The sequence below is a fragment of the Astatotilapia calliptera genome, chromosome 7 (genome assembly GCF_964374335.1).
Source record: "Astatotilapia calliptera chromosome 7, fAstCal68.1, whole genome shotgun sequence".
NCBI lineage: Eukaryota > Metazoa > Chordata > Actinopteri > Cichliformes > Cichlidae > Astatotilapia > Astatotilapia calliptera.
Genome location: NC_137428.1, coordinates 21,015,927 through 21,043,275, shown reverse-complemented (window position 1 = coordinate 21,043,275; position 27,349 = coordinate 21,015,927). Strand labels below are relative to the sequence as shown.

General features: G+C 41.0%; 1 protein-coding gene across 9 annotated transcripts in view; it reads left to right on the top strand.

Annotated features, from left to right (window-relative positions):
• nedd4l (NEDD4 like E3 ubiquitin protein ligase) overlaps positions 1 to 27,349 on the top strand; it is a 41,290-nt gene that overhangs the window by 11,979 nt on the left and 1,962 nt on the right. The window contains exons 1-27 of one of the 9 annotated variants that reach the window (XM_080304185.1): positions 970 to 2,312; positions 6,337 to 6,372; positions 7,019 to 7,069; positions 9,343 to 9,404; positions 9,680 to 9,782; positions 10,592 to 10,746; positions 11,614 to 11,749; positions 11,863 to 12,048; positions 12,171 to 12,248; positions 13,735 to 13,791; positions 14,851 to 14,988; positions 15,928 to 16,104; positions 18,124 to 18,321; positions 18,573 to 18,650; positions 20,378 to 20,432; positions 21,731 to 21,789; positions 22,115 to 22,180; positions 22,342 to 22,571; positions 23,267 to 23,388; positions 23,563 to 23,633; positions 23,829 to 23,924; positions 24,042 to 24,115; positions 24,217 to 24,277; positions 24,668 to 24,727; positions 25,030 to 25,137; positions 25,862 to 25,958; positions 26,357 to 26,429. In XM_080304185.1, the coding sequence (XP_080160311.1) occupies positions 1,206 to 2,312; positions 6,337 to 6,372; positions 7,019 to 7,069; positions 9,343 to 9,404; positions 9,680 to 9,782; positions 10,592 to 10,746; positions 11,614 to 11,749; positions 11,863 to 12,048; positions 12,171 to 12,248; positions 13,735 to 13,791; positions 14,851 to 14,988; positions 15,928 to 16,104; positions 18,124 to 18,321; positions 18,573 to 18,650; positions 20,378 to 20,432; positions 21,731 to 21,789; positions 22,115 to 22,180; positions 22,342 to 22,571; positions 23,267 to 23,388; positions 23,563 to 23,633; positions 23,829 to 23,924; positions 24,042 to 24,115; positions 24,217 to 24,277; positions 24,668 to 24,727; positions 25,030 to 25,137; positions 25,862 to 25,958; positions 26,357 to 26,429 (3,734 nt within the window). In that variant the 5' untranslated portion in view covers positions 970 to 1,205. Of the gene's footprint in view, positions 1 to 969; positions 2,313 to 6,336; positions 6,373 to 7,018; positions 7,070 to 9,342; positions 9,405 to 9,679; positions 9,783 to 10,591; positions 10,747 to 11,613; positions 11,750 to 11,862; positions 12,049 to 12,170; positions 12,249 to 13,731; positions 13,792 to 14,850; positions 14,989 to 15,927; positions 16,105 to 18,123; positions 18,322 to 18,572; positions 18,651 to 20,377; positions 20,433 to 21,730; positions 21,790 to 22,114; positions 22,181 to 22,341; positions 22,572 to 23,266; positions 23,389 to 23,562; positions 23,634 to 23,828; positions 23,925 to 24,041; positions 24,116 to 24,216; positions 24,278 to 24,667; positions 24,728 to 25,029; positions 25,138 to 25,861; positions 25,959 to 26,356; positions 26,430 to 27,349 lie in introns of those variants that run through there. The other 8 variants (XM_080304184.1, XM_026173581.2, XM_026173577.2 and 5 more) reach the window with 8 other exon arrangements.

Genomic DNA, 27,349 nt, shown 5'->3' with positions numbered 1-27,349 from the left:
ATCCAGCTTTCCCATTTTGATCACATTGCTGAACTTTCACCCCTCCCTAAAAATCCAAAGCTGCTCGCCATTTAGTTCAGTTTGATCCAAAAAGAGTGTTTAGTCAACGATAGACGAACGTTTCTGTAGGTGAGCATGCAGTAGTTCAGCCATTTGTCACTCTAGTTAAGTTTCTATTAACTTATTTTTACATTCAAAGAAATCCACAGTCAAAAGACGAAATGACTTGTATTTAAGATGAATACGTTGGGAACTTCTTTTGTTAAATAATATAAGCCACAATATTGAAAAAGGAATGAGTTACGATTTAATTTAACAGGTGTACTCTTGGTGAGTGGTGTTTTGATATTTGAGTGCTACTCTGGGGAAACTGAGCTACTCTTACTGAGATATCAATTTTAGCAAATTAAATCAAATTCCAGATGATGTTTAAATTATGAAGAAAATAGTTTAAAAACTCATGAAGCCAGATGAAAGGACATTAATGAGATGTGGAGGCAGGGGAATTGGCGGGGTTAGAAAAAGTTCATGTTAATAGAGCGGAGGATGGATAGGAGTAAGCAAGCAGGATGTAGGTGGGGTCGTTGGGGGGGGGTCATTTGCTACGTGAGGGCAGTATGGGGTCGTAACAGGAGATGGCAGGGCCATTTGTAGTCACGTGACTGCCAGGCAATCCACTGTCACCTCGGAAACCAGGAGTGCCGGCCACTCATATCCAATCATGTCGGGAATGCTGGCTGTCACTTGGCTCAGGCTATTTCTGCCGTCTGTCGCTAGTGCTTGATGGTGCTAAGAGACTGGTATACAGGGATCCTCCTCCTTTTTTCTTTTTTTTTTTCTTCTTTTTTTTTTTTTTTTTTTTTTTTAAAAACACCACCCCACCCCCCCACCCTCCTCCTCGTAGCCATCAGCCCTCACTCTCCCTCTCCTTTGAGTGCGTTGTGTAAAGTTGTCAGCTGTTTTGCAGTGGCTGTTTTGCTTTTGTGGTGTGAGTACTTCTTTTCTCAGTTCAGCTTGGTGTGGGAAGGAAAGTTGCGGAAGAGGCTGGGAGAGGGGAGGGGGGAATGGAAGAAAAGAGGATCAGTTGTCTAGCCAAAGGAGAAGTGGGCAACAGTTAGGATACTGAGGCAAGAGCCAGAGGAGAGAACCAGCAGCCACTCAGTAAGAAAGTGAGAGGCAACGGGAGATTTGGACGTGGGGTGAAAATGGCACAGCGTCTGCGTTTGTACTTTGGCTCAGGACACAGTAACACAGCCCCGGACATACTGGAAGGAGACTTTGAGGTGCAGCAGCGAGACGACGATAGGGTCACGGCACACCTCGTGCAGCCACGTCCAGCATCGAGGCCTTCCCAGGACTCTGCTACGGAGCACGTCCCGTCGGTGGCTTTTGGTTTCCACTCTGAGCCTTCGCTTAAACGCAGCTCCTCCATGTTCATACCCCAGCTTGCCGCCTACACTGAGCCACGTCCTACTAGGAGCTCATCCATGCACATCTCCCTTCAGCGCTCCAATGGATCCAGTAATGGAGATTCCAGTGGTCATGCTGATGATGTCCCACCACCCTGTTATACTCCTCCAGGACCTGCGCCTGCCTATACCGAACCACAGAGTCAAGCTAACTTTCCGCGGCAGTCCCCTCCTCCATACTACAGCCCTGATTCTTTAAGTGTGCAATCTTCTCTGGCGGAGCCAAACCTTCCCAAGCGCAGGGTCTTTAGTATTGGTTCCAGCAGTCATTGTACGTATAACAGACGCCAGCCTGGCATCAGTGTTGGTGCCATCTACATCCAGAGGAATTCTCCTGACGGCTCTGATGTCCAGCATTTCAGAATCCTTCCCTATGGCGGTACCGGCTGGTCTGTCCAGCAGCAAAGCCTGGACCAGTCCTCTGGTGTTAATGGCACAAAGCAGAGGCTAGTGTTTCAGCTCCAGCAAAATCAGAGCCAGGATCAGAAGCAGGGCAGACAACCGGATGATCCATCACAAGAACAATGCACAGATGCTGGACCCAACAGCTCAAGAGGTTGCCATAGGGTGCGCTACCCTAGAATTCGATTACATAGAAGCTCGTCTCATCAGAGGCTGCTGGTGGAAAATAATAATCAGAAAAGTGGTGCAGACAGTCAGACTATAGACGAGAATGAAACAGATGTGGAGACAGAAGCAAGAAACAGACCTGATGGTTGTACTTTAAACTTTAGTGGGGAAAATCCCAGAAGGCAGCCACATTTGAAGATATATTTTACCCCGGGTGGAGGTGGAAATCAGGATGTGAGCTTTGGCAATGAAGCAACGACAAGTAATTCCAAGGTAAAGAGTGTGGAAAAGTTTAGTAGAAGCATACTCTGCCTCTGAAATGTTTGGTGAAAAATTGTTGAATTACAAAAGCGTTATGTAACATTTATAGACTTGTTCTAATGTTCCTAGAGAAACTGATATTAGAATGAATAGTAAACAAATCCAAAAATAGTGGGTGGCATGTGACATTTAGTTTAATATGACTTGGCTTGTTCCTCTTGTAGCCAAAAGGGTGAGGTCCAGCACTGTCATGGACATAACAAATGAAAAAGCCAGTCTAACACATCTAATTTGCAGTGGTTGCTTAAGTACTATTTAACACTAAGAATATAGGCTAGACAGGGAGAGATCCGTGTGGTGCTGATACAGGGTGGTGACTTTCCTGGACCTAAAAATCCCAGACAACCTTGCTGATCTAAATCACACATGCTGCTTTTCTTTCACTTCATAACCAGAACGACTTAAAATCTCACACACGTCAGCCAGTTTAGTTGTGCAAGAAATGGATGAATGGATAATTTGTTCCCATGCACTTGTTGCCTTCCGTTTCACAGAAATGCGACACTGGGGTTTTTGATAATACCCTTAAGTGCAGTCAGCACTCTTTAAGAGCTGGCTGTGTCTATTTTTAGTTTACCTCGAGCGTGTTTGTTGGTTTTGAAAGCAGGCAAGCGGCATGTCTTCTCCAGTTCTTGGCTGGTATGGATGTGAATCGTTGCAGCTGCTCAGCAGGCGATTAAGAACTAACATGTCAGTGCAGCCCAAACAATGATCAAAAAGTTTCACAAGCAGCGTCGGTTTCCTCAAAGCCTGAAATCTTTTGGTGTTGCTCTCCAGTCTTATGCATATGTCCAACTCTGGTGCTAGAATGCTATAATCAGTGTATCGAGTTACCCAAATTGCTGTTTATTTATTAAACTTTTAAATACTTTCGATGTAGAACGTTTTAGATGTTTCTTTTAAGCTATTTTTTAAATGGCACTTTGGAGTTGTAAACTCAATTTTTAGCCTAAAATTAAATATAGTCGATTTTGAAATTAAATGATAGGGCCGTCATTGACTGTTTGAGGTTTACACCAGCAGGATGTAGGTTTATCATGAGATGTTTAGCTCCAGGAAGGACCGCCTAAACAGGAAGCTATTTGCTCATATCATGTTTTAGTTCATCTGACCAAACCACTGATTTCATTCATCTGAGTCAACCCCCCCCAAAACCCCAAAGATTCCCCCGCCACAAACCAGATTGGTTATTTGTAAAAGTAGAAACATGCTTTTTTTTCCTTTTGGAGCTAGCCTCAAGTGGCCACTCCAGGAACTGCAGTTTTTTGCATTTAATCATCAGCTTGAGTTTATTGCACCTCATCGGTTTCTGCTTGCTTGTATGTGTAGAAGTTGTGACCAGTCGGCTAAAGAATATCTCTTCCCACTCAGTTTGACTGAGCTTAGTCTGCATCCAGGCAGATACTGTGATGCACAGTCCTGCCAGTGACTTCGCATTATTCAGGTGATGAAAAAGGAGATGCCAAGATGCAGTAGCAAAGGTGATGATGAAAAGGGCAAGGGTGGTGTTGATATAGACAATCTAGGTTTGGATAAAAAAAAAGAAGAAAGAAAACGTTTTCAGATCTAGTGGGAAAAATTAACCTCTTCCTTCGCCCCTCATGGTAGTGATGTGAGACTCCATGGCATCCTGTTTCTCAAGCAACGAGGAAGTCCCCAATTAGACCATAATGACAGGTCTTCCCCAACTGATTGCCTGGAGTTGGATTGCCCCTTTTTAAAACTGGGCTTGGGATGACGTGTGTGTGTGTGTGTTTGTGTGTGCGCACACCAGATGGACTAGCTGCAAATGGCTATGCCTCCGTGCCATGCCCTCGTTACAGCCCTGCCTTAGTACCCCTCGGTTTCCATTCATTGAGAGCTCCTGGAGGCCAGTAGGCTGGCTATATTTACCTGAGGCAAGATTGTGGACGAGTGGGGTGAGGGCACACTTTTTATTTTGGTCCGATAGCATGTAAGAGGCATTCAAATCACTTGTGTTGCGAAGGGCTTTTCTCTGACAGCGTGGACTTCTCTGAATTGCATGGTATTGTAATACAGTTGTGTCAGCAGGGAGACTGTTGAGAAGGTGAGACAGCCTTTTTAAACCTCAGTGCCAGCCTGGACTTGCTCCAGATTGCCCTTTGTTGTAAACACCCTGTCACCATCTTGTCATCATCTTCCTGTAGCTTCATAGCATTTCCAGTTCTTAGCACTTTAGCTGCTTTCCTATAGTCTTGAAAGATTGGAGTGTGTTTAGGAATGACAATAGATTAGGTTTTTACTCGTTCATTACATGTGAATTGAAGTGAAGAGCAAAATATCCTATAAACATTGGCCATGAAAGCCGCTGTCTGGGTGCTTTTGCTTGTTGGATTTAATTACAGGGTCAGAGAGAGATGTTGCTGCAGGCGACATTTAGGGTTTTATTTTTTTTTAATTTTATTTCATTTTATCATTTTTTTGGTGCTGTGAGAACCACAAAATCATTTGTAATCCACAGATGTTGCAGTGGTATTTCAGCACAAATCTCTGAAATGGTTATATTCTCATCCAAACTTGCCAGAGTAAAATTAGAAGCGTGTGAAAAGCAATTGTTTCGGTGACCTACTCGTGTTCAGTTTTCAAACTTTTTTGGGCTAGCTTCCTCTTTTTTTTTTCCTTTTTTTTTTTTTTTTTTTTCTCATACCTCAAGCCACCCCTCTTTGTCCACCCGTACTTCCTTCTGTTGGTCTTTGGTCGCACTCTCAGAGTGTAACCTGGTCCTGGGAGGCAGTTGCAGACTCAAATCTGACCTCTTAATGACTCTGTAATTAAATCCAACTCCGTATATAAGGTCAGAGCTGAAATGCTTGTTTTGGTTAGTGACATTCAAAAAAACAACAACAAAACAGGTTTGCCTGCAGAAGGTGTTGTTTTCCATGTGATAATATCATTGCAATTGCTTATATCATACACTGGAAGTGACAGTGCTACTGCTGTTTATGTGATCATGTGGTAAAAGAGTTGTGGTTATGCTGTGGTCAAGTTTGCTTTTGATGCTCTCTCGAACTTGGAGGAATCTTATGTCGGACTGCTTTAAATGAGTTATGTTAACAGTAAGTGAATTGTTTAGTTTCGTTGGTTTAGAAATTGAAAGCATGCATTGCGGTAATTTGCACAGTAGTGACTCCTGTTTTCCAAGAAGGGCTCATTTACAGTGTGTTATTCAGTGGAGGTGGGTGGACGTGCGAGGATGAGTGACTTCACATACGTTCGTGTGTGTGTGTGCTTACATGCCTGTGCGTTAATCAGTCATCATTTTTATGTGACTCATTTGTAACCTTTTCACTACTGAATTCCAGCTCGGTTAACTGTGGTGGGAGCCCAGTGCAGTCACTCCACAGCTCTTTTTTCTTTTGTTTATCAGAATAAGCTGGTGTTTTGGTTTGTTTTTTGTTTTAAATCTTTAAACACCTTAACCTCAAATCAGTGTGAAAAAATCCTTTCCAGGCCATGCAGTCTATTCTGTAGAGGCTTAAATTCTGCTTGTTCTTATTCTTCATCCAGAGGTATAATACTGTTTTCAGAACTAAGTCAGTTTTTGATTTTTATTCCTTCTGAAAACTTTTTTTTTTTTTTTTGCTGATTTCAAGTTAAGTAGCCATAAATATCACATTTTACTGTCAGAATAAGCATATATACAGTGTTCCCCACACTTAATTTACCTGGAATTTGTGGCACGTGTGAAAGTTGTGGAAACAATGTTGAAAATGTCCTCTGTTGTACATTAACAATAATCAGTCTTTAAAGTAGAAAACAGACTGAAGGTTTTTTTAATTTAATTTTTTGTAATTGTGGTGAGTGGGAGAGCGTATAATTGACAGTCAATAGGTTTTTTTTGTTGCACTACTGTAGTTGTCTTTGCGTAAATCTGTCACTGCATCATTCAACCCAGCTTGTGTGTCAATCAGTTAGTTTATGCCTGTTGTCTAAATCAGTTGTGTCCTACACACAGGCTACTTCCAAGAATGGGCTTTTCCATCTCGGACAGGTAATCCATACTCTGTAACGGACAAATCTATGGGCCTCTTAAATTTCAGACACAAACCTTCCCTGTTTTAAATTTTTCCTTGTGGTCACATCTGCCCTTCTCTCCCTCTGTCCAGCTGATTTGGCTTTTATCTGGTGGCTGTAGATGTTTTTTTCCTTGCTGGGATCGCAGGTTTTTCTCCCATAAAGTGTTGCAAAAGGCCTGTCCATAAATAAATCTCGCTCTGAACCTTCTGTCTGGACACATGTGGAAATCTGTCCTGATTGATAGAGAAGCTGATCTTAAATCATAACTAATCAAGTGCAATTGTTTTCAGTAAGACCGCGTGGAAATACTTGAACAGTTTTTCTTTACTGCCTTTAAACTTTAGATTCTCAGGTTTCCACATGTGTTCACAAATTAGGCTGGAGGTCACTGTATTTCTGGATGGGGCTGTCCATGAAATGAACTTCTTTTTGCCTTTCTTTCCACCTGTCTTTAATACATACAAAATGCTGCTGGATAATCTGGTGATTTTTACCTCAACATTGTGGTTTTCCCTTCATTATCCCTAATGATACTTCGGGCTTTTCACAGACACACTCAAACAAAAAGTCATTCTTTTTGAATTTCAGCTTCTAAATGTGACCTTTTTCTTTCCCTCTAGACTAGAGATGATTTCCTGGGGCAAGTTGATGTTCCTCTCAGTCATCTGCCAGTAAGTTATTTACATCTCTGCTGTCATTTATTTACGTCTGTATGTGTGTAAAGCTTGAGTGCGTGTGGACACTCTGGCTGGTTTAGCACTGTTTTGAATGCTCAGCTGTTTCTTATCTACAATTTTGCTGTTCCTGATTAACCTCTGTGAAGGTCAGGGAGGGAGTTTGTTTGTGTTTTCCCATCTTGAGTGTGAGAACGTGCTAGTCACAGGTAATGCTTCTGTTGTGATTAAACAGCGCTCTCTGTATTAGAAAGGGAAAGCGGGCTGTCTAGCATGTAAACACACAACATCGACCTGCAGAATCAGGGTGCTTGGGAATTTTTACAGTTGAGGTCTGATGCAAGCACAAGCCATTCTCACACCTGCAACTGTTCAGCTGGACTGGACAAGAAATGTTTTTTTTTTTGGTTGTTGTTGTTTTTAAAACCTTCTTAAGTAGTAAGTCGGTGTGATGCAAGAGTAAACCAGGTAGTTGTCTCGCGTCTGATGTCCTTCTGTCCTCTGCATACTCTGCACAGAGAACACGTTTGAAGTTGCTTCTTGTAAAAATGGCAAAACTGAGTAGAGCTCTTATGTGCAAAAGGCTTAAGAGACCTACAAATCATCCTGAAGCAGCAGCACCTCTGCACATTTGGGAGCTTTGCTGCCAGCTTGGTTGTGGCTCCCTAAAGTTCTGTCTTAGTTGTCGACCTTAAAAGCCTATCAGTAAAAGTTTTTGGGGTTAATTATTAATGCCCTATTTGGGTCCCACAGGCCCAGGAAATTATTAGCAGATAAAAGCTTACAGCTGAGTCACGTTGAGAGTTGAAGCCTTGGGACAACATGGATAATATTTAGTCCTGATGTGACTTATGCTAAAAAAACAAAACAAACCAAGGCTTGTTTTTAATTAATAGTTACTGGGCATAACTTAGTCATGTCTCCTTTCTCCGTAATAGCTTCTTGTAAATGTCCTTTTACTTTTCATGAAACAGGACATGAATACTGACTCATCAGAGTCCATCTGGTAGCTACATTTTCCTTATGGAACCGTGACCTCCTCTTAGCAAATAACAGGACAACGCCATTCCTCTTTTTCTTGGTCGTCTGTATTTAAGCAGGCTCCACACTCAACTACCTCTTTTTACCGGGCTCTGTGTTGTATGTGGTGAGACCAGATAAATAAAAGCACGTGAGGTCTGAAAGTTTAGCAAATCAAAAACCATGTATGATTGGAATTTCCCCTTTAAAGTCATCTGCTTTTGCACCTCTGGACTTCTTGCAGTGCTGCTGCTAATTTTAGATGGGACCGTGAAACTGCCAGGACATCCATACTACTGTGCATTTCTGTCTCAAACTGAGCTGACGTTTGTAGTAAGGATTATCATCAGGCTGATGAGAACTAATCTCCGGAGATTCTCAACTTGGAGACCGAACAGTGTTTTCATTGAAAGGGTGTTGATGTTCAAGGTTAGGACAGCAGCTTAGGTAGTGAGCTCGTTGGTCGTTTTTGCCACATTCACAGTTTGCTCCACTGAGGCCAGATTTAGGTCTATGAGTCCATAATGACCTCAAACTATGGGTGACCAGTCATTATAAACAACTTGAACTGTGCACCATCTTATTCGCTACTCACCTGACTCATCAGAGTTGCCTCCCTGTGACTTTAACCTCTTCAGATTGGAGGAGGACAGAGTGGAGCTCCATGGACTGAAAAGTGTCTGCAGAACTTGCTTTAGTCCACAAGGAAAACATCCTAAATGGGAGCTTGATTGATAAAATTAATATTAGATATTATTTTATGTTAATACTGCCCCTAATATTTTGACTTGGAATTTTGTTCCAATCTATTTCATATTCCTGCTTTGAGGAGCCCCACCTAATATTTTGAGACCAGTGTTTTGACTGTAATTGAGGTCCATTATTTGGAAACTTGACACTGGTACTTTTCACACATGTTCTTTTTCCTTTTACAAAACTTTCCAGCATTTTCTTTTAAATATGAAAACTGACTTTTGGCCTCAGCGGTATCTCACAGGGCATTATGCGATGAGCAGCCAGCACGGACTGGTTTGGCCCTGTCAGAGAGCGGTGTGAGATTGCTGTGAATTACAAAAGGCTGCTCAATATGTAACAGGAGAAGCTCAGGATTGCATAATGATCCTGGGATGTCTGTGCAGAGGGTTGTACCCTCTGTTGAAAGCTGGCGACTGTGATATTCTGATATCGCAACATGTGTATTTGCTTGTGTTCACTTAAATGCCGTCAGCAAAAACCTCCTCTATTTGCAGACAGAGGATCCTGCCATGGAGCGGCCCTACACGTTTAAAGACTTCCTGTTGCGGCCAAGAAGGTCAGTTTTGGCTTTGTTTGATATAAAATGAGAAAACGTAGATGGCAAATAGTAGCTGCTTTTTTGTGTCTGTCTAGTTTGCCCCCTGTTAGCAAGTGGAGTAGACAGTGACACATTATTAAAGTTAGATCTTGGTTCACAACACTGTCTAGACTCTGGCCATATTGGAGTCTAGACAACGATAACTTCATGCGGCTGTCAGCTAAATACTGAACTTGGAATTCCAACTAGGACTAATGAGCAGGAAGTATTTAAAGCAGATGTTTTCCTTTCAGTCACAAGTCCAGGGTGAAGGGTTACCTGCGTCTGAAGATGGCCTATCTGCCCAAACAAGGAGGTCATGAGGAGGAGGGGGGAGACATGAGGGAGGAGGCTGAGGTAAGGTCTAATCCTCTGTTGTTAGTATAAACTGCTGACTTTGCATTACCTAAGACATTCTTTGGACTGTTTTTTCCACAATAAAAGCAAACCAGATTCTACTGTTATTCCTTTCTGCCACATGAAGGCAACATAGTTCTAAGCTTGAAAGTGAATGTCCCAAAAGTAATGTGAGAGCATCTTTCTTTTTTCTTTTATTATTTCTCTGAGAATTTGGGAAGCCGCTCACTGCCAGCATCTGGTAAAAGTCTTTTCCAGGTCAGGGTCTGGAAAAAACATTTACAATGTGGCCTGTTATTTGGAGAAAATTGAGCTTTTCCTACTTTAATATGTGTTCTTGGATGTGTGGAAGAGAGCTAGAGAGCGAAAGGCTTCACAGATAAGATGACATTTAGCAGCCAAAGCGTGAAAGCTTAAATGGCACCCCTCGTGTTCATACTGCAAAAAATTTCCCTTCCCCCCCGACTGTCTGTATTTCTTTTTTCTTTTTCATTGTATTAAAGCCTCATTACTAATGCTTATTTTCTCCTTTGTAGTAGCTCTTTTTTCTGCCTACGTATTAAATTAAGCGTAAAATTGCCAACACTACGAGTGAGATTGTTGCTTAAACATCAGCTCCGTCTTGGATTGTAGGCATAGATACACCTGCCTGCTGGCAGCTATGAAACACAGGCATTAAGTAAATGTTTAGTAAAACATGAAAACAAAAAAAACAGCAGAAAAATATAACCAGCTAAATCTTTAATGTACTTCTTTCTGATCTTTGGCTTAAACCTACCATACTACCCTTCAACCATACTGTCTTTCAGGGTTGGGATGAGTCTGCTGACTCAGGCTCCCAGCGACCCCAGCAGCTGCTGCCTCCTTTGCCTCAAGGCTGGGAGGAAAAAGTGGACAACCTGGGACGCACCTACTACGTAAACCACAACAACCGCACTACACAGTGGAAACGGCCTTCCAACGTGTACGCCTGATCTCGCACTAATACAGCCTCGAACTTTTCACATGTCACTGTTGGTTTTTATACATGAAAAAAATCACAGTGTTAAAGTCTGTTGAGGATTTTTGCCCATGTACTGCAAGCTTAGTGAGGAAATACTCTTCAAAAATATTATTTAAGATGTTTTTGTTTTGTTGTTTTTTTTAACATCAAAACAACTGGCGTCGGCCACAGTTATTCCTATTTGTAGACGTTACACTCCTTTAAAAATTTATAATTGGACATTTTAAAATATACACAAATTCCCTCTCTATACACACAATAATGCCATATTCCATGTCTCCACTTAATTGGGAAATTATTATTATTAATTATATAGATATATTAAAAAGAAAAAATGAATTACAATATTTTTAAAAAGTTCAATTTTTGAGCTTTATCACTTTTTCTGCTAAAAACTAAATAAGTGCACACAGGGTAAAAACAAGCCCCTTAGCTTAGCTTTGCACAAAACTGAAGACAGAAGAATGGACTGAATGTCAGTAATCTAATGTGTTTGTCCTTGGCTAGCCTTCTGACTTAGCTTTATATTTAGGAGACAGATAGAAGAAATGCTTTTAACCTTCTGAGGTAGCTCTTAGCAGTAAAATGAAAGAGCATATCGCTCGTCAAAGTAATCCTTCAACAAAGTATACGCGGTTGACAAAACATGATGGACATATTTTATATCATCATTATTCTGAGCACACCTGATAGACTGTAAATTGTTGTTGAAATAACTAAATATAACAGTGTTTGGCTCTTGTTACTAAATAATCCTGCACAGGAGAATTAATTCATGATTATTAACTTTTGGTTTCCATTCATATTTTCTCACCAAATCTCTCTCAGAGACGTGATTTCAGAGATTGAGAGTGACAATCAACAGCGGCAAATCCATCAGGAAGCCCACCGCGTTTTCCGATCAAGGCGCCACATCAGTGAAGACCTGGAGAACGAGCACCTGGAGCCCAGGGACTTGGATAATGTGAGGGGGGGGGAAAGAGCAGTCCACTCACGCACACTTAAACTCATCTACAGTGGTATATTTCCAAAAGATCTGTGTTACATCAAGATTTTGTCTCTTTGTTGTGCCGGTAGTCTTGGGAGCTCATCACAGAAGAGGATAACGACAGCTTGGCTCAATCTCTGCCCGGTCCCTCCTCCGTTTTGACACCACAGCACACACCAACACCCATCACCCAGGAGTTCTCAGAAGACTTAAATCTGAGGCTGTCGCTGACTCCCGATACAAACGGCGAAGTGCCAGGGCCCAGCTCTGCTTTGGTGAGACTGGAGAACCGTTAATTTTCCATTGTCAAAAACCTGGACCTGGTGTAAATGTAGGCAGCCAAACAAGAGGCAGCGCTGGCAGCGGCGTTTATTCTCTCTTTGCTTCCTTTGAACAGAGCCAGCTGTCAAACAGACTCCGTTCCTCAAGTATGACGGATGGCGTCAGTGATCAGGCCCAGGCTCCTCCTCTTACGGTACATATTTCTAAAGCCACAAACCCTTCCTCCAGCTTTTTCTACTTTCCTTCTCTTTCTGTGTTGTCTAAGCAGGTTGCTAATGTCTCATTTACCTCCTCCTCGTGGATGTGTCTGTCCTGTTAGTTTACCACATGCTAAATCACCTTTCTTGCTCCTCTTGCATTTCAACCTCCAGCAGATGCTACTACCCACCTCACCCTTTGTTTCTTCCCTGCTTCAACTGTACCACTTATTCTACTTACTTTACTTTTTGTCTCTCTAGGGTTACCACACCTCTTCGTCTCTCATCACTACTCTTTGTGATTCACATTCCACTGTGTTTGATTTGTTACGTCTCACCAGAATCATGATTCCACTTAAAAACTCTGAGACAAAAAAGTAAGATTAAGAAGTGCACCAAGGTTCCCCTGGAGTCCTGAGTCATGGCGTCAGCTGGGATTCAGCTTAACAAACTGTCACAAGATCTGAGTCAGATGTTTGTCCAGTCACACAGCTGCGACACAGCAGTGAGCTTTAGCATTGTTAAGAAGAAGTGACAGTACAGGTGCTCGTGTCTTTCTTTCCCTTCTATGATACGTTTCTCAGAACTGGACGACTGTTTAGAAACCATTAGAGGGGGGGGGGAGCATTTGTTTGAGGTCTATACAAGGATTAATGTTTTCCTGTGGGCGTAGTGAGCAACCACAGGAAATCCCCCCCCCCCCCCCCTTCTATTTCATTATCTTTTTCTTTTGTCAATTTGACTGTAATATACTTTAAAATACGTCATTAACTTAATAGGAGGATATGAGGTAGCTTTAATTTGACGGTACAGATTTAAAATTGTTCCCATATTTTAGTTTTCTATTTGTTTTGGCAGTAGTAGCTATTAAATTGCTTTATAAAAGGCTGCTGTTGGAGGACTGATATTGTTTATGTACTTCTGTGTAAGCAGAACAACACCTAGTTGCATATCTGCGTTTAAAACGGAGAAACAAAACGTGTACATGAAAGAAAATACATTTTCTTTCATTTTTTTCCTTCAAAATTTGATTGTTTTGTTAAGGCTGGTTCCTTTTTCCACCTTCAGCACTGTAAATCACTTACCTGCTTGCACATTTTCAGGACGCACCTGTTTCTGGTTGAAATTAAAGATGCTGCACATTGAATGGAGGGGGGAAAATCTGTTTTCCAAAGGTTATTGATTGCACAGGGATGATACTTCTTTTTGTCCCCCTCTTGCCAATCACAGCAGCCGTTTGCTTCACTCTGTGTCCTGTGTCCTTGCTGTTCAGTCACTGCGCTCTTAGGCCCATAACCAAAAGATTCTCTCGTCTTTCTGCCACTCCTCACCTCCTCTGAGAATGAATTTTCCCCCCTTTTGTCCACTCAGTTTTCCTCTTTCAGCCTTCGCTTGTGCCCACACTTGGCTCTTAACTTACACCCTTAAAACATAACCTATTGTGAACTAAAGACCCTCTTCCATGTTGTCTACCACCAGCAGAGTTCCCAGTCCAGAAGAACGAGAGCTCAAACAGTCTCAGGTGGTGAGGAGCCTATGGTAATATCTCAGTTTATGCACAGCACTATGTAGGATGGGACTGTCACCCGACTAGTTTTGTGAATGACTTCTAATCCTGCACTCAGTTAGAGCTTACTCATTAGGAAGATTTCCTCATTGTTACACCAGTGTTGCTTTCCAGTAAAGTCCTGTACGAGCATATGCTGAGCAGGGCAGTGTGATCAAGAAAATGATATCACAATAGAGTCACATTTTAGGTCAAGACTAAAGCCATGTAGCTGTTTCTTGGCAGCTATGCAAGGGAGTAATATTCATTTAAATCCCATTTTTCACAGCGTGAAATCACTTTGCAAATTCAGCGAAGTACAAACTTACAAGAAATGCTTGCGTGCATTTTAAATTATTTTTGCAGTGTAGAAAATAATACAGCTTTTTTTCAGTTCCTGTGGACCAGGAAAGCCTAAACAGCACTGTTACTTATTAATTTATTGACAGGAACATTATTTTATTCCCCTAAAAATCAGATCATATGCCAAATGATGATCTGTACTTTATAAAATCATCAAAAAACAGATTGCCCCTTTCGCACTACACATACTTCATAATGGACGCAAACAGCTTAATAAAGCAATTACTTTTGAACACATTAGAAACATAAATCATCATGATTAGCACATAGCTTAAAAACCTGTCTTTTCTTTATTCTCTTATTGTGATCTGCAGCGTTAGATCAGAAGTTGTCTGTTATATGTGTGTGTTTCTGTGTTTGTTGTGTTTTGACCAAGAACTGACAGCCTAGCTGTAAATAACGAATGCCACTGATCAGTCATTGATAACGAGCCATGACGCTGCATCGTAAAATGTTGCCAGTGTTCAGCCATGCTGTCTGTGTAATACATCACCAGATTATGCTGTGATTATTTGGTTGACACTCTGTAATGTTTATGCTGGAAATGGTTAATAGCTCACTTAGTTGGATTGTAATAATCTATTCCCTGCAACCTCAATATAAAATATTAGAGCCCCTCCACTTGTCTAAATGTACTAGTCTGTACTGATTAGCCATATTTGCTTTGCTCTCTCTCTGCACTTGGCCAGTCTCCCTCGTCGACTGCTTACACCTTGACCACCCCTGGCCTGCCCCCTGGATGGGAGGAGAGGAAGGACGCCAAGGGAAGAACTTATTACGTCAACCATAACAACCGCACCACTACATGGACTAGGCCAGTTGTGCAGGTACAGCAGGTCTGAAGTGTAGCTGTCGGGCTGGCTGGACCGTAACCCGGCCCCATGATTCTTCACCTGTGTGTTGGATCTCTTCCCACTCTATTCCCCCTCCTGTGTTTCTCCTTTTCTCTGTGTACAAGAGTGAAAGAAAAAGAGAGAGAGCTTTTAAATGTCAAAGTTCTGCGTTGTTTTGTTTCCTACTTTGTCCAACTTTTACTGTGCGTCTTCCTTCTCTTGTCTAGCATTTTGTGTAACACAAGGATGAAGTTCAACTGTGTATTGGTCACGTGTTTCTAAACCCTGGCATGGGACCGCAACCACTACTCTTCCCTCCCTCCTCCCATTTCCACTCCATTTTTCCACCCTGCCTTTCTGTCTGCAAGCGAGGCAGCCCCACGTAAGCAGTGCTCACAGAGAGACAGAGGGGACTGGGTGTATGTTTAATGCTCTCCTTTGAAATCCACCCTTGCATTTGTGCCTTTTTATGGTCAACTCTGTAACTCTGTGACTGTATTATAAATGTCATAGTCTCCTCATTCTCTGATCCTCATCTGTTTTCTTAAGTACTCGGAAGGAGAGGCAAATCTATCAAATAATTCCTCTGTGTTTGCTCTGAAGTTATACCCCGCTGTAAATGTGGGCTGTACCTCCCACCTCATCTAGGGGTGAAAGTTATGTGGTAATCTCACTATTTCAAACCTTTGTCATTGTTTTCTAGTTGGACATAAAATCCTATTGTTGTTTTGTTTGTGGCCCTGAAATGACCCCTGCCTTTGAGATTTTAGTGGCTTATTTCCCAAGGAAAACAAAGCCTGCATCCAGACCTTTCCAGTGCAGAAAAGCATGCTTCTCAAAGAGACTTTCTTTTTATTTTTTATTTTTGGCAAACGGCATGGCATGCTTGATTTCTTCCCAACCTAACCTCAAAAGTGCTGTTCTCACTGACAGCTGACTGAAGATGGCGCCAGCACCTCAGCAGCAGCATCAGGAGGAGCCTCAGCCCTGGCACCTGCATCCACCCCTTCCTCCTCCTCCAATGCCTCCAACAACCACCTCCATGAGCCCCAGGTCCGACGACCTCGTAGCCTCAGCTCCCCTACTGTCACCCTTTCCACCCCCTTGGAGGTGAGAATTAGCCACCTGTACTGTCCCTCTCCACCATCATTCCCATCTCATTTTCCTCTACATACTTGAGGACCACCTATTTCTGTCCTACCTTCCTGAATCTTTACCCTCTTGTCCTTTCTTGCCATGTGCTCCAAATGACTAAATCGTGATCTTCACTTTCTCACACTTCTGCCTGTTCCTTCTAAAGATTAACATTTCCACCTGTTAGCTCTCCTCTTTTCAGGTTGCTGCTTTTGTCTTCTCCTCATTGCCAAACTTAATGAAATCTTCTCAAGTGTTGTTGGGATCTCTCCATTAATGACAGTTTTCTTTTTTCATATTGCTCTTACTTTCTCCTCATTAATGAAAGTTGAGCTCATGACTGTGTACTAAAGGACCTTGCAGCTAAACACTGATTAGATGAATAATATGATCCGAGCTTTCCTTAAGCACCTTGATTCACGCTATGGTTTAAAAGAATAATAGCATGAACCTGGTGTGGTAAATCTAAGATGGCTAAATTACTTAAATTGATAATGGGCCCCTAATGATGTCATTTGTTAAAATAAAACTAGGGACATAAAAGTGAAGGAGTGGAAAAACTATTAAATAAAGACTGTTTTGGTAACGCAATGGCCAATCGGTTTTATTTGGGAAGGCGTGACAAATTGTAAATAAGGAACTTAAGGAAGGCTGTGTCAATATTACTGTGTGTTTGCACAAGTTTTTATAATCAAATAAGACCGCATTCAAGGCTAATTCATTCTCCGATGCTACTCTATGCTAACAAAACATCAAAGGTCTAACTAAAGTAACAAAGCACACAGAAAGCTTAATAGACATCTGTCTTTCTGCCAAGGAGATTTTATGTAGCCAATCCGTGTACATTCCTGGTGTTTGACTCATCTAGTGGACAGATTAAATATTAGCTTTTTTCATTACTGCTTTTTAATAACCTGAATGTTAACGACCAATAGCAATTCATAGAGTCATCTTGCCGCCTCAATGTTACGTTGTTCCCAACATTATGCTTTATATGACTGCTTTCTCTCACTCATTGGTCAGAGGGTGTTAATATTCACACAGCATAAGTGGTTAATGCGTTAGCCGTATAACACCTTGGTAAAATATTGAAATTTCTACTTCACATTTTAATGTGTTTTTTTTTTTTTTTTAAGCTGCAGGCTACATCATGCAGATAACCTTTGAGGTTGTCAATTTAATTGCATCGCATTAATTTGCACGTACATTTTTTCCTCAACCTAAATTATGCACTACGAATGCAAATGTAAGTCTGATCAACACGTTTGTAGAAATGCATGATCTCATCTAGTGCTTCTGCAGCCTTTTAATGGCTTCGTTCGGTGGCGAAGATGCTACCTAGGGAACAGACCTGAACAAGGTTTAATTAAAGTGTGTGCGAGTATTGTGGAAGTAAAAGGAAGCGAAATAGTCGCAGCAGATTGTTGTAATTATAACTTGCAGGGGATGTGGTTAATTAATGCACTCTTCTCTCTTGTTTGAAAGAAGAAAAAAAAAAAGGTCAATCAGTGATGATTACTGCTATTAAAAAAAAAAAATTATCTGATGCAGGGACACTTTTTAGTCTGGACGACATAAGGAGCTTTTACCAGAGATGTTCACTTTCCTGTATATAAATAGTTTCAGGTATTATGTTGTAATTAGGTTTCCTTTTAGCCTTGACAGAAAGCTCTGTTACCAGATTTAGATTAATGAGTTCTGCTGGATTTAAAGTAAACATTTGTTAGTTGTTCTTGTACTTCTTCAGTATCTAGGTAACCAAGAGAGAGCAAGAGACAAGAGAAGTCTTACGCATTATCTGGGAAGGGTGATAAATCAGATGTGTGTGACATTTTCATTTACAGGTTGATGGAGTAAACAGAATCCGAACAGAATCAACTTTTGGAGTGTCCGTTTAAGTTTCGATATGTATCCTTATTTTATCATGAAATGGGAGATAACATTACATGACATTTATTTATTTATTTATTTCATATCACTCCCCCCCCCCCCCAGGGAGCCAACAACATTCAGGTACGGAGGGCTGTGAAAGACACACTTTCTAACCCTCAGTCTCCCCAGCCGTCCCCTTACAGCTCCCCAAAGTCGCAACACAAGACCCAGCAGAGCTTCCTGCCCCCAGGATGGGAGATGAGAATAGCTCCAAACGGACGGCCTTTCTTCATCGACCACAACAGCAGGACCACCACCTGGGTGAGCTAGCACATTGCTGTTTAGGGATGAAGAAAAAACACTCTGTGATTTTAATCTAGTGATTAGAAAATGTGGGGCAGTAGTTAGTGTTGGTCTTTTAGTGACATCTGGTGGTGGTAAGGTCAATTTTATGTACACTGACAGAGCTGCTTTTTTAACTTTAATATAGAGAACAAAGTGCACGTTTAGAGTTTGTTGTGCTTTTTCCAGTATAATTGTTTACTTTCCTGTCTTTCACTGCTGACAATCAGGAGGATCCCAGGTTGAAATATCCGGTCCATATGAGGAATAAGAACTCAATGGAGCCTGGTGACCTTGGCCCTCTTCCTGTAAGTACAATTACTATAAGACTAAGTAGATATTTAACTTTTGGCCTGCAATGGAGATGAAAAACAACCTCATGAATCACAAAGACTACATACCTTTGTGCACTCATCATTAGCAATATGTACTCCGTCTTTAATGTGTGTGTAACAACTCTGCTCTTCTGGAGCAGTACAACCATGTAGTCTTAGCTAAAGTAGAATCAAGCCAACATATTAATTGGCTTTTTGTGTTATGGTGCATGTTGTAATCGGCATGTGATTGGTCTGTTTATGTTTAAAATTAAAATATGAAAGAAATTACTTTGACAGTAAAATATGAAACTTCATGTGTTCATGTGATCGGACTCCATTACACATTTCCATTTTTAGTCCTGTAAGAACAGAAGCTGTTTGTGTGAAGCTTAGCCAAGAGGGTCTGGGGACTGTAATAACCTTATTAGGAGGTGAAACCTTCCCTGGAAGTGGGCAAAATGTTACTGTAGCTAGATGTAGTATTAATAATAAGAATATTACTAATGACAGTAATAATAAAAAAGCTTTATGGGTTTGTACAACTCACAGGCTTGTGTGGTGTGTGTGCATGTGTGTATGTGTTCTCTCTCCCCCTTTCTCTTTTCTCTTCATTCTGATGGATCTAATGTATGCTTCTTCTACACCTGGCCATGTCTGTTTGGCAGAACCTACCAGAGGAGGTTGGTTGGTGCCTCCCTCCCTCTGCCTGCCTACCTGTCTGGTCCAGTCCAGTCTGGTCAAATGCCTGCAGACAGCTTTCTGTTTTCTTTTTTCTTTTTTTTCTCCTCTTCTCTCTTTCTTTCTTTCAATCTTTTCTTTTTTCATGACCAGCATGGGTGGATTGTCGCTCTACCTCCTTGGTATTTTACCCCACTTCCTCTCTCTGTGTGCAGCCTCCTTGCACCACTGCCGCTCCTTCTGTTAGTGTTTAACATTTGGAGCTCCCCATCATTGTCCTTGGATCTCTCAGTCTGTATCAATGTCTGAGAAACGGTTAACACTAGATGGATTTCCCAGGCATTTGTTGGAGTTGGACTGACTGAAGGAGTGAGACTAGAGTACATAATGGGAGTAAAACAATGAGGGAGGGAGGTTTCAAAGGAAACACAAGGAGCTATATATATATATATATATAAATACATATATATCAGAGGAAGGAATTGGCTGTATGCTGCATGTATTCTCAGTTTTTTCAGCCTGGTCTCCACTCATGCAGCAGCAGCATACTTACACATATACCGTACGTCTTGTAGCTACACCTTGTTCAACAGATTGAACTGTGCCTTTCCCCCCACCCCTTTACACTCAGTCTACTGTAATGTTTTTATTTGCTTGATTGCTGGTGCCGTACGAGTGTGTGTGGCCTGTGACACTGTACTGAGTGGTCACCGTGTCAGTCGTGATATACTGGTTTGAACTCATAGTGGTGATTTAACCTTTATGTTGTGGTCGTATCCCTGCCTTGCTGATGTGCCAGACCGAACTCAAATAAGGCACAAAATCCTTTCATTTCCTTTGTCGGTGTTTGATTGAGCTTACCTTGCTTGCAGTGCTGGGATGTCATTGTTTGGACCATTTAATGGTCACTGAAGTTCAATTAAACATAAATTTGAAGAAAAGGAAAAATAAATGGATGGATTTAAATTGCTATTTGAGCACGGCCTGTTTATTGGTGCTTTCTAGTAGATTCTTATTCTTCCTCTCTTCTTCTTTTTCAGCCTGGATGGGAAGAAAGAGTTCATACAGACGGACGCACCTTTTACATCGACCACAGTAAGATACCTTTTCCACGCTTGCATTTGGTTATGTGTGCAGTCATGTGAAAAACCAAGTAACACCCTGTTATTCGGTTGCTCATAAAGCCACATTTAGCAGCAAGAAACACGAGGTAGCTATTTTCTGGATGACCTTATCAGTCTCTCGGATTGTTCTGGAGGAATTTTGGCCCACCCTTTTTTATAAAGATTTGCTGCTGTGCTTGGGATTATTGTCCTGATTAAGCCTTAGCTGTCAGACAGATGGCCTGATGTTTGACTCTTGAATACAGTTCATGGCTGGGGAATGACTGCAAAGTAAATTTAAGCTGTGCTAAGATGGTGTGTTTGATTTTTAGCAAATGTGGTCCTGTGAATTATGGCAGAATATCTCCATTTTGATATCTCTACCTGCAGTTCTGGGAATCTGTATTTCCCATTGGGTTACCTTGTGCTGTTACAGTTTAACAGCTGTACTACATTTTGTGTACTTGCCTTCTACTGTACTTTCTTGCTGGATCCAGTTTATGATCATCGCTATGTTACAATGGACTTTTACTAATAACATTCTCTCTGATAGCAGTCAGACTGCACTCTTCTTTAATGCCGGGATGTTTAACTCCTCCGGATACTTTACATCACTTCCCACAAACTGTTTTAGACTACTCAGGAATAGACTTTTCCCTCGATTTGGCTCTCTCATGAAGGCTAAGTTCCAAACTAGCTGTTGGTGTTCACCTGATCTGACTTGAAGACAGTCAAGTATTTCACCTCACCAACTCTGACCTCCATGCCATCCTTTTGTTGAGTTTCATCTAGTCACATCAAGTCTGTTAGTAAATCAGACCTAGTAGATATGTTAGGGCATGGCTTTAGCTTTTGTTGACATCATCATCAAATCCTTTGAATAGTCTATCCCTGCAACACGCCTATTCATGAACTCCGTGAACCCTTTCACTTTGGCTTCAGAACGCACTACAGCACAGAGACTTCTCTCATCAAGATCACAAACAACCTTCTCATTGCTGCAGACTCTGGCTACATCATCATCCTCATTCTCATCATCCTCTCAGCAGCTTTTGACCTGTTTGTTCCTGTGGCAGCAGTAAGGGTGTACTAAGTTTTTTACAGGATAGCATGGAGTCCTATGAAAACCTTCTTTTTCACATTATATTGCTTTTCTGCCATTATTTTTGTTTCTTATTTACTCAAACTGGTTTCAAACATCTGTTTCGTCCCAGTGTCCCTGAACATAATTTCTTAAAGATACAAATGAAATGAAGTGAAATTATGTTCTGTTGTGTTCATTTTATCCAGATACAAAGAACACGCAGTGGGAGGACCCGCGTCTACAGAGTCCAGCCATCACAGGACCCGTGAGTTGTTTCCTCTTACTGCCCCACTTGTTTAGGGAGTCGCTACATACAAATGACAGCTTTTTCTCTTAACATAGCAGTTCTATCTGCCGTGCACTCTCATCAGCCCCGGCCCGTCTGTGCACAGCAGAGATAAATCACTTAGTTGTTGCATTTGTAACATGCTAACCTGGTGTCCTTCTGTGTACCACTTCAGACTTCACTCTCACTGGAAGGTCGCCACCATGTTGCGCTTGTGTTTACACATTTATATCAGGAAACCCAACGAGGAGACTGATAATTTTTTGACTGTTTCTTGACTTCTGTGTTTTGTTTGTCTTTGCAGGCGGTTCCCTACTCCAGAGAATTCAAGCAGAAATATGACTACTTCAGAAAGAAATTAAAGAAACCGGTAAGACTTTCTATCCTGTGTCTCTAGTTTCTGTCTGTGCTACTCTTGCATAATGACACATTGACATTACTTTCTTCTAAAAACTGTCTTGTTTTAGCTGTTTCTATTATTATTATTTCCAACAAAACACATGTTACAGTTTTTACTTTTAACCATTTCAGGCTGACATCCCTAATCGATTTGAGATGAAGCTACACAGGAACAACATCTTTGAAGAGTCTTACCGTCGAATCATGTCATTAAAGAGGCCAGATGTTTTGAAGGCACGTCTATGGATCGAGTTTGAATCGGAGAAAGGATTAGACTACGGCGGTGTGGCCAGAGAGTGGTTTTTCCTCTTATCTAAGGAGATGTTCAATCCTTATTACGGCCTTTTCGAATACTCTGCCACGTAAGTGTCTGCTCGTTTGTGTGCGCCTCCTTTAAGAGCTGCTTTTGAGACTGAAGAAAGGCGTTGAACCCTTGAGAATTCAACAGGATCTCACACACCACTCAGGACATAGTGTTACACAAAGCTAGTCGTAAAGGAACCATTCTTTCTGTTCTGAGCCATGAAAACATCCATCTCTACTCATTTATTGCGTTAGCTGTTGAGGGGCAGTGCTGCCGTGTCATCCCCATGAGACTTGTGAAAGTTTCCTTTTACTTTGATTAGCTTTTCCTCTTATTCAAAAAGCCAACGTCGAACAAGGGTTTCCCACACACAATACGCATTAAGGTGGTCAAAGTGTCTTATGTTGTACCGTCATCAATATGTAATGACTTTGTTCTCACATATTTTTGACATGAGGTACCCAAAGAAAATAAATGGTGACATTTAAGGGCAAAGAATTGAAAGTTTTAAATGGAAAAAGTAGTCTATAGATGTGGTTCAATGAAAAGCTAATAAAACTTTTTGAAATCGCCTTAAAAGATGTCTGTCTCCACTCCACTGTTCCTATTTGTTTGTGTTTTTTGTTTTTTCTTTTCATTGCTTACCTAAATTACTTACTTTGTGCTGTGTATGCTTTTAAACGTCTACTCTTATGATATCGATATTACTGTCTAATCGAATACTTTTTTAAATCTGTGCTCATGTCTTTCCAGGGACAACTACACTCTCCAAATTAATCCCAACTCTGGCCTATGCAATGAGGATCACCTCTCCTATTTCAAGTTCATCGGGCGTGTTGCTGGAATGGCCGTGTTTCATGGAAAGCTGCTGGATGGTAGGCGACTTGATTGTAGAGGATTGCTTTGATATTGCAAAGTTGGCACAGAATTTTAGCTCGGTTAAAACACTTTGTCACTTGTGTTTTTAAACGTGTTGTAGAATGTAGAAAATAAAAGTGATGTTGATGATTATCATCATGTTTTGGGGGTTTTTTTGTGCCTCTTTTCAGGTTTTTTCATCCGACCATTCTATAAGATGATGCTAGGAAAACAGATCTCTCTTAAAGACATGGAGTCTGTGGTAAGGTTTCTTTTGCACTATAGAGCCAGTGACTTTGGATCTGTGAAATATTTATTCTTTGAACTTGCTTTACTAAAATAAATACATATATTTTTGCTTAGCTTTCTTTGGAACAGTTTCACATTGATGAAGTCAAACTCTCCTTTCTCACAAGTGAAGGCCAATGAATTCTTTAATTTTCTTTGTGTCTAATAGGACAGTGAGTACTACAATTCTCTGAAGTGGATTCTGGAGAATGATCCCACTGAACTGGACTTGAGGTTTTGCATTGATGAGGACAATTTTGGGCAGGTGTGCAGGCATCGAAGCAGTCACTTTTAATCAGTTAAAACCTCATTTTAATTTCAGTATACTAATGTTATTGCATATCAGAAGAAAACTCAGCTTCTTTTTTTTTTTATCCTTCAGACCTACCAGGTTGACTTGAAGCCCAGTGGCTCAGACATGGTGGTCACCAATGACAACAAGAAGGAATACATAGAGTAAGTATTTTGATTTTCATGTCATCCGTTGACTCATATTTATAAACAAAATTGCAATCATCTGCTCATCTACAATAATATATGAATTTTTCCTCCGCCAGTCTGGTCATTCAGTGGAGATTTGTCAATCGGGTCCAGAAGCAGATGAACGCTTTCTTGGAGGTATTTATGTACAGCCATATGCTTACCACTCGAGGGCAATGTGGCCACTGATTTTTAGTTAGTTTACCTTTGGGGTGGCTAAGAGCCCAAGAGGCAGGTCATCTACTAATCGAAAGGTTGGTGGTTTGATCGCTGGCTGCTCCAGTCTGCATGCCTAATATCCTTGGCCAAGATACTAACTCCAAGTATGAATGTGTGTGAATGTTAGCTAGAAAGCACTTACATAAACAAAGCATAGAAAAGTGCTTGTGTGAATGGTTGTTGTATAGAAAAGTGGAAAAGTGCCATATAAGGACCAGTTCATTTTACCATTACTTAGTTTAAGAGTTGAAATTAAATTCTTCTAAACCTGCTTACTTGTTATCATAATTCTTTTTGTTTAATTTTCAGGGCTTCACTGAGCTCATTCAAATAGATCTGATCAAGATCTTTGACGAAAACGAACTGGAGGTATGAATATCTTTCTAGTAAAGCTGAAAGAAAAGTTTAATTCATTAGCCAGTGGGTAAAATTAATTGTTTTTTAAATCAACATACTACTTCTGTGAGAATATTTTATCCTACTCTTAAGCTGCTTTGTCATCTTTAGACTGTCTTAAGTAACCTTGCTTGCTGGGGAAACGTATATTAAACCACTTATTTAAGGCTATAGCTGAAAGATTCGTTAAAATTTCTGTTAAGGGTTTATTTTATGGTAAAATGTGGCACCGGGTGTAAATGCTGTCTTTTTCTTTTGCCTCCGTCTCTCTGTAGCTGCTCATGTGTGGTCTGGGTGACGTTGACGTCAACGACTGGCGACAACACACCGTTTACAAGAATGGCTACTGTCCCAATCATCCCGTCATACAGTGGTTCTGGAAGGTATGCTCATTACTCAGTTACACAGTTCGAGACTCATAACTGGATGCAGCAGAACCATTTAAACTTTGTTAGTCTACGTGTTTCTGGACGTTTCATCATAAAAGCACGTTTCCCTCCATCTGGCCTGCGAGTGGAAGTTGCTGGCCTCGTTTTTGAAGATCAAAGTCTATTTGGAAGAACAGGCTTGTTTGCTCTGATGAAAGTGGTACCTGCCCCTCGTTATCATTTGTCTTGACTTGAGCGTTAACACACTCACACAGCAAACACACACCAGCCACAGAGACTGCTGTGTCGTGTCATCTGATTAAGGGCTTCGACCGCTTCAGTTTCATTTTGTGTCATCACTTTTTCCTTTAATTTTTTTACGTGTTCAAATGTACATTTATAATCTGCATATATTTGTAAGAATACTCGTTGACATAAACCTACCCTCACCGCTTGCCAATTAGTTATTAAACTAGTTGTTAACTAACTGTTAACCCTAAAATGCAGTCCAGCAGTTCTTTGAAGTTCTTTGAAGGTCACAAAGTGAGACCGTCCATGTCCTCATGCCAGAGATCTAAAACTTCATCCCCACTGGAAAACTATATGCAGAAACTTTCCTCAAATATAATTTTGTGTTGAGTTGATGGGAAAGCATTAATAAAGACAGTGTTATTTATTTATTTTTTGATTGAAAAATTTTGTTGACTTTTGGGAAATTGAAACGTTTCTCTCTCGTCAGGTTGTCCTGCTGATGGACGCTGAAAAAAGAATTCGACTCCTCCAGTTTGTCACTGGAACATCACGAGTGCCCATGAATGGTTTTGCTGAGCTTTATGGTACGCGTTTGGTGTTTGTGTGGTGTTTTCTACTTTTGTAGCAGTGTTAGCATATACTCGGCCAAAACAAGATGCAACAAGGTCACAAAAATCCTTTTCTAACAAATTGTGGTCCATTTACCACATTGAGTAAATGTAATTCCATACATAGCAAATCTTGACATCTCTTTCTAAGTTGTAAAAAGTCACATTGATTTGTTTAAAAGAAATCCTTTGTTTTAGATTTATTTGTACAGCTTTACTTGACCCAGTATTTCCATTTTAAACAAAAAACACATGTTTATGTAAAATGCAGTAAATATCCAAAGGCTTTCCTGCAGCCAAGGTCTTAAAGGGTTTAATTTGTCCTCGTGTGTGCATCAAGAGTGGAATCATAATTGTTTCTCCCGTTGTGCCAGGTTCTAATGGTCCTCAGCTGTTCACCATCGAGCAGTGGGGAACACCAGATAAGTTGCCAAGAGCTCACACATGGTATGTCACTGCTACACACACTCACAGAACAACAAAGCTGAGAGTCTGCAGCTGTGCTAGCAGCTCTGTGAAACTGCACAGTGGTGCTTAGCAAAAAATCGTATATACTTTCAGTGGCAGTCCCAGCAGGCACTTAAAGCTAAACTGACAGGAATCTCAGCTTGGCAGAGTTTTTGTCACATGCAAGGTAAAAGTGTGCAGCTGCTAAAGGTTGTTTACCATGTTATCTTTTTAAAATGTGGGAATGGTACCAGCTAGTGTGAAGACGTTCATGTTTTTGCCCCCTGTTGACCAAATTAAACTCTGCAGTAATATTCTTGGTTTTGAGTTTGTCGGTCGTCCAGTCCAGTGTTCAGTGTGTGCGGTCTGTGTTCTTCTCTTTAGCATCATGGACTGAATTTGTATTTTTTTTTTTTTTTTGTAGCCACGCAGGAGAACGTATGAGCTAAATTGTACTGTTGAGCTTTTTTCTCAACTACAGTGTAGCACTATTGCCACTGTTTTATATACTGCCATAGTATTTGAAGCCCTTTTGTATGTGAAAGGTTTACACAAGTCTTGTACAGAGGTTCACTGCATATTTGCAGTTCTTCCTATAATCTCATGTGACAGACAGATTGGTGGTGCATCAATGGTCATGTGGAGATTGAACTGGTCTGTCATGGTAAGAAGTGAAGCTGTTGATGTACTGGTCGATCTACGTTCTCAACCTTAACTATGATCGTGAGCTGTGGGGTAGGACTTTAATAATGAGACGGGGTTGGGTTTTCTCTGAATTACTGTAAGATCTTTAACTTACAGTAAAAAGTGCCTCCAGGCAACTATTTGGTGCGATATAAATGAAAATGACTTGAGTGATCACTGTGGATGATATGAAATTGCCACATACAGAACCAAAAAATTTAATTAATTTATTTATT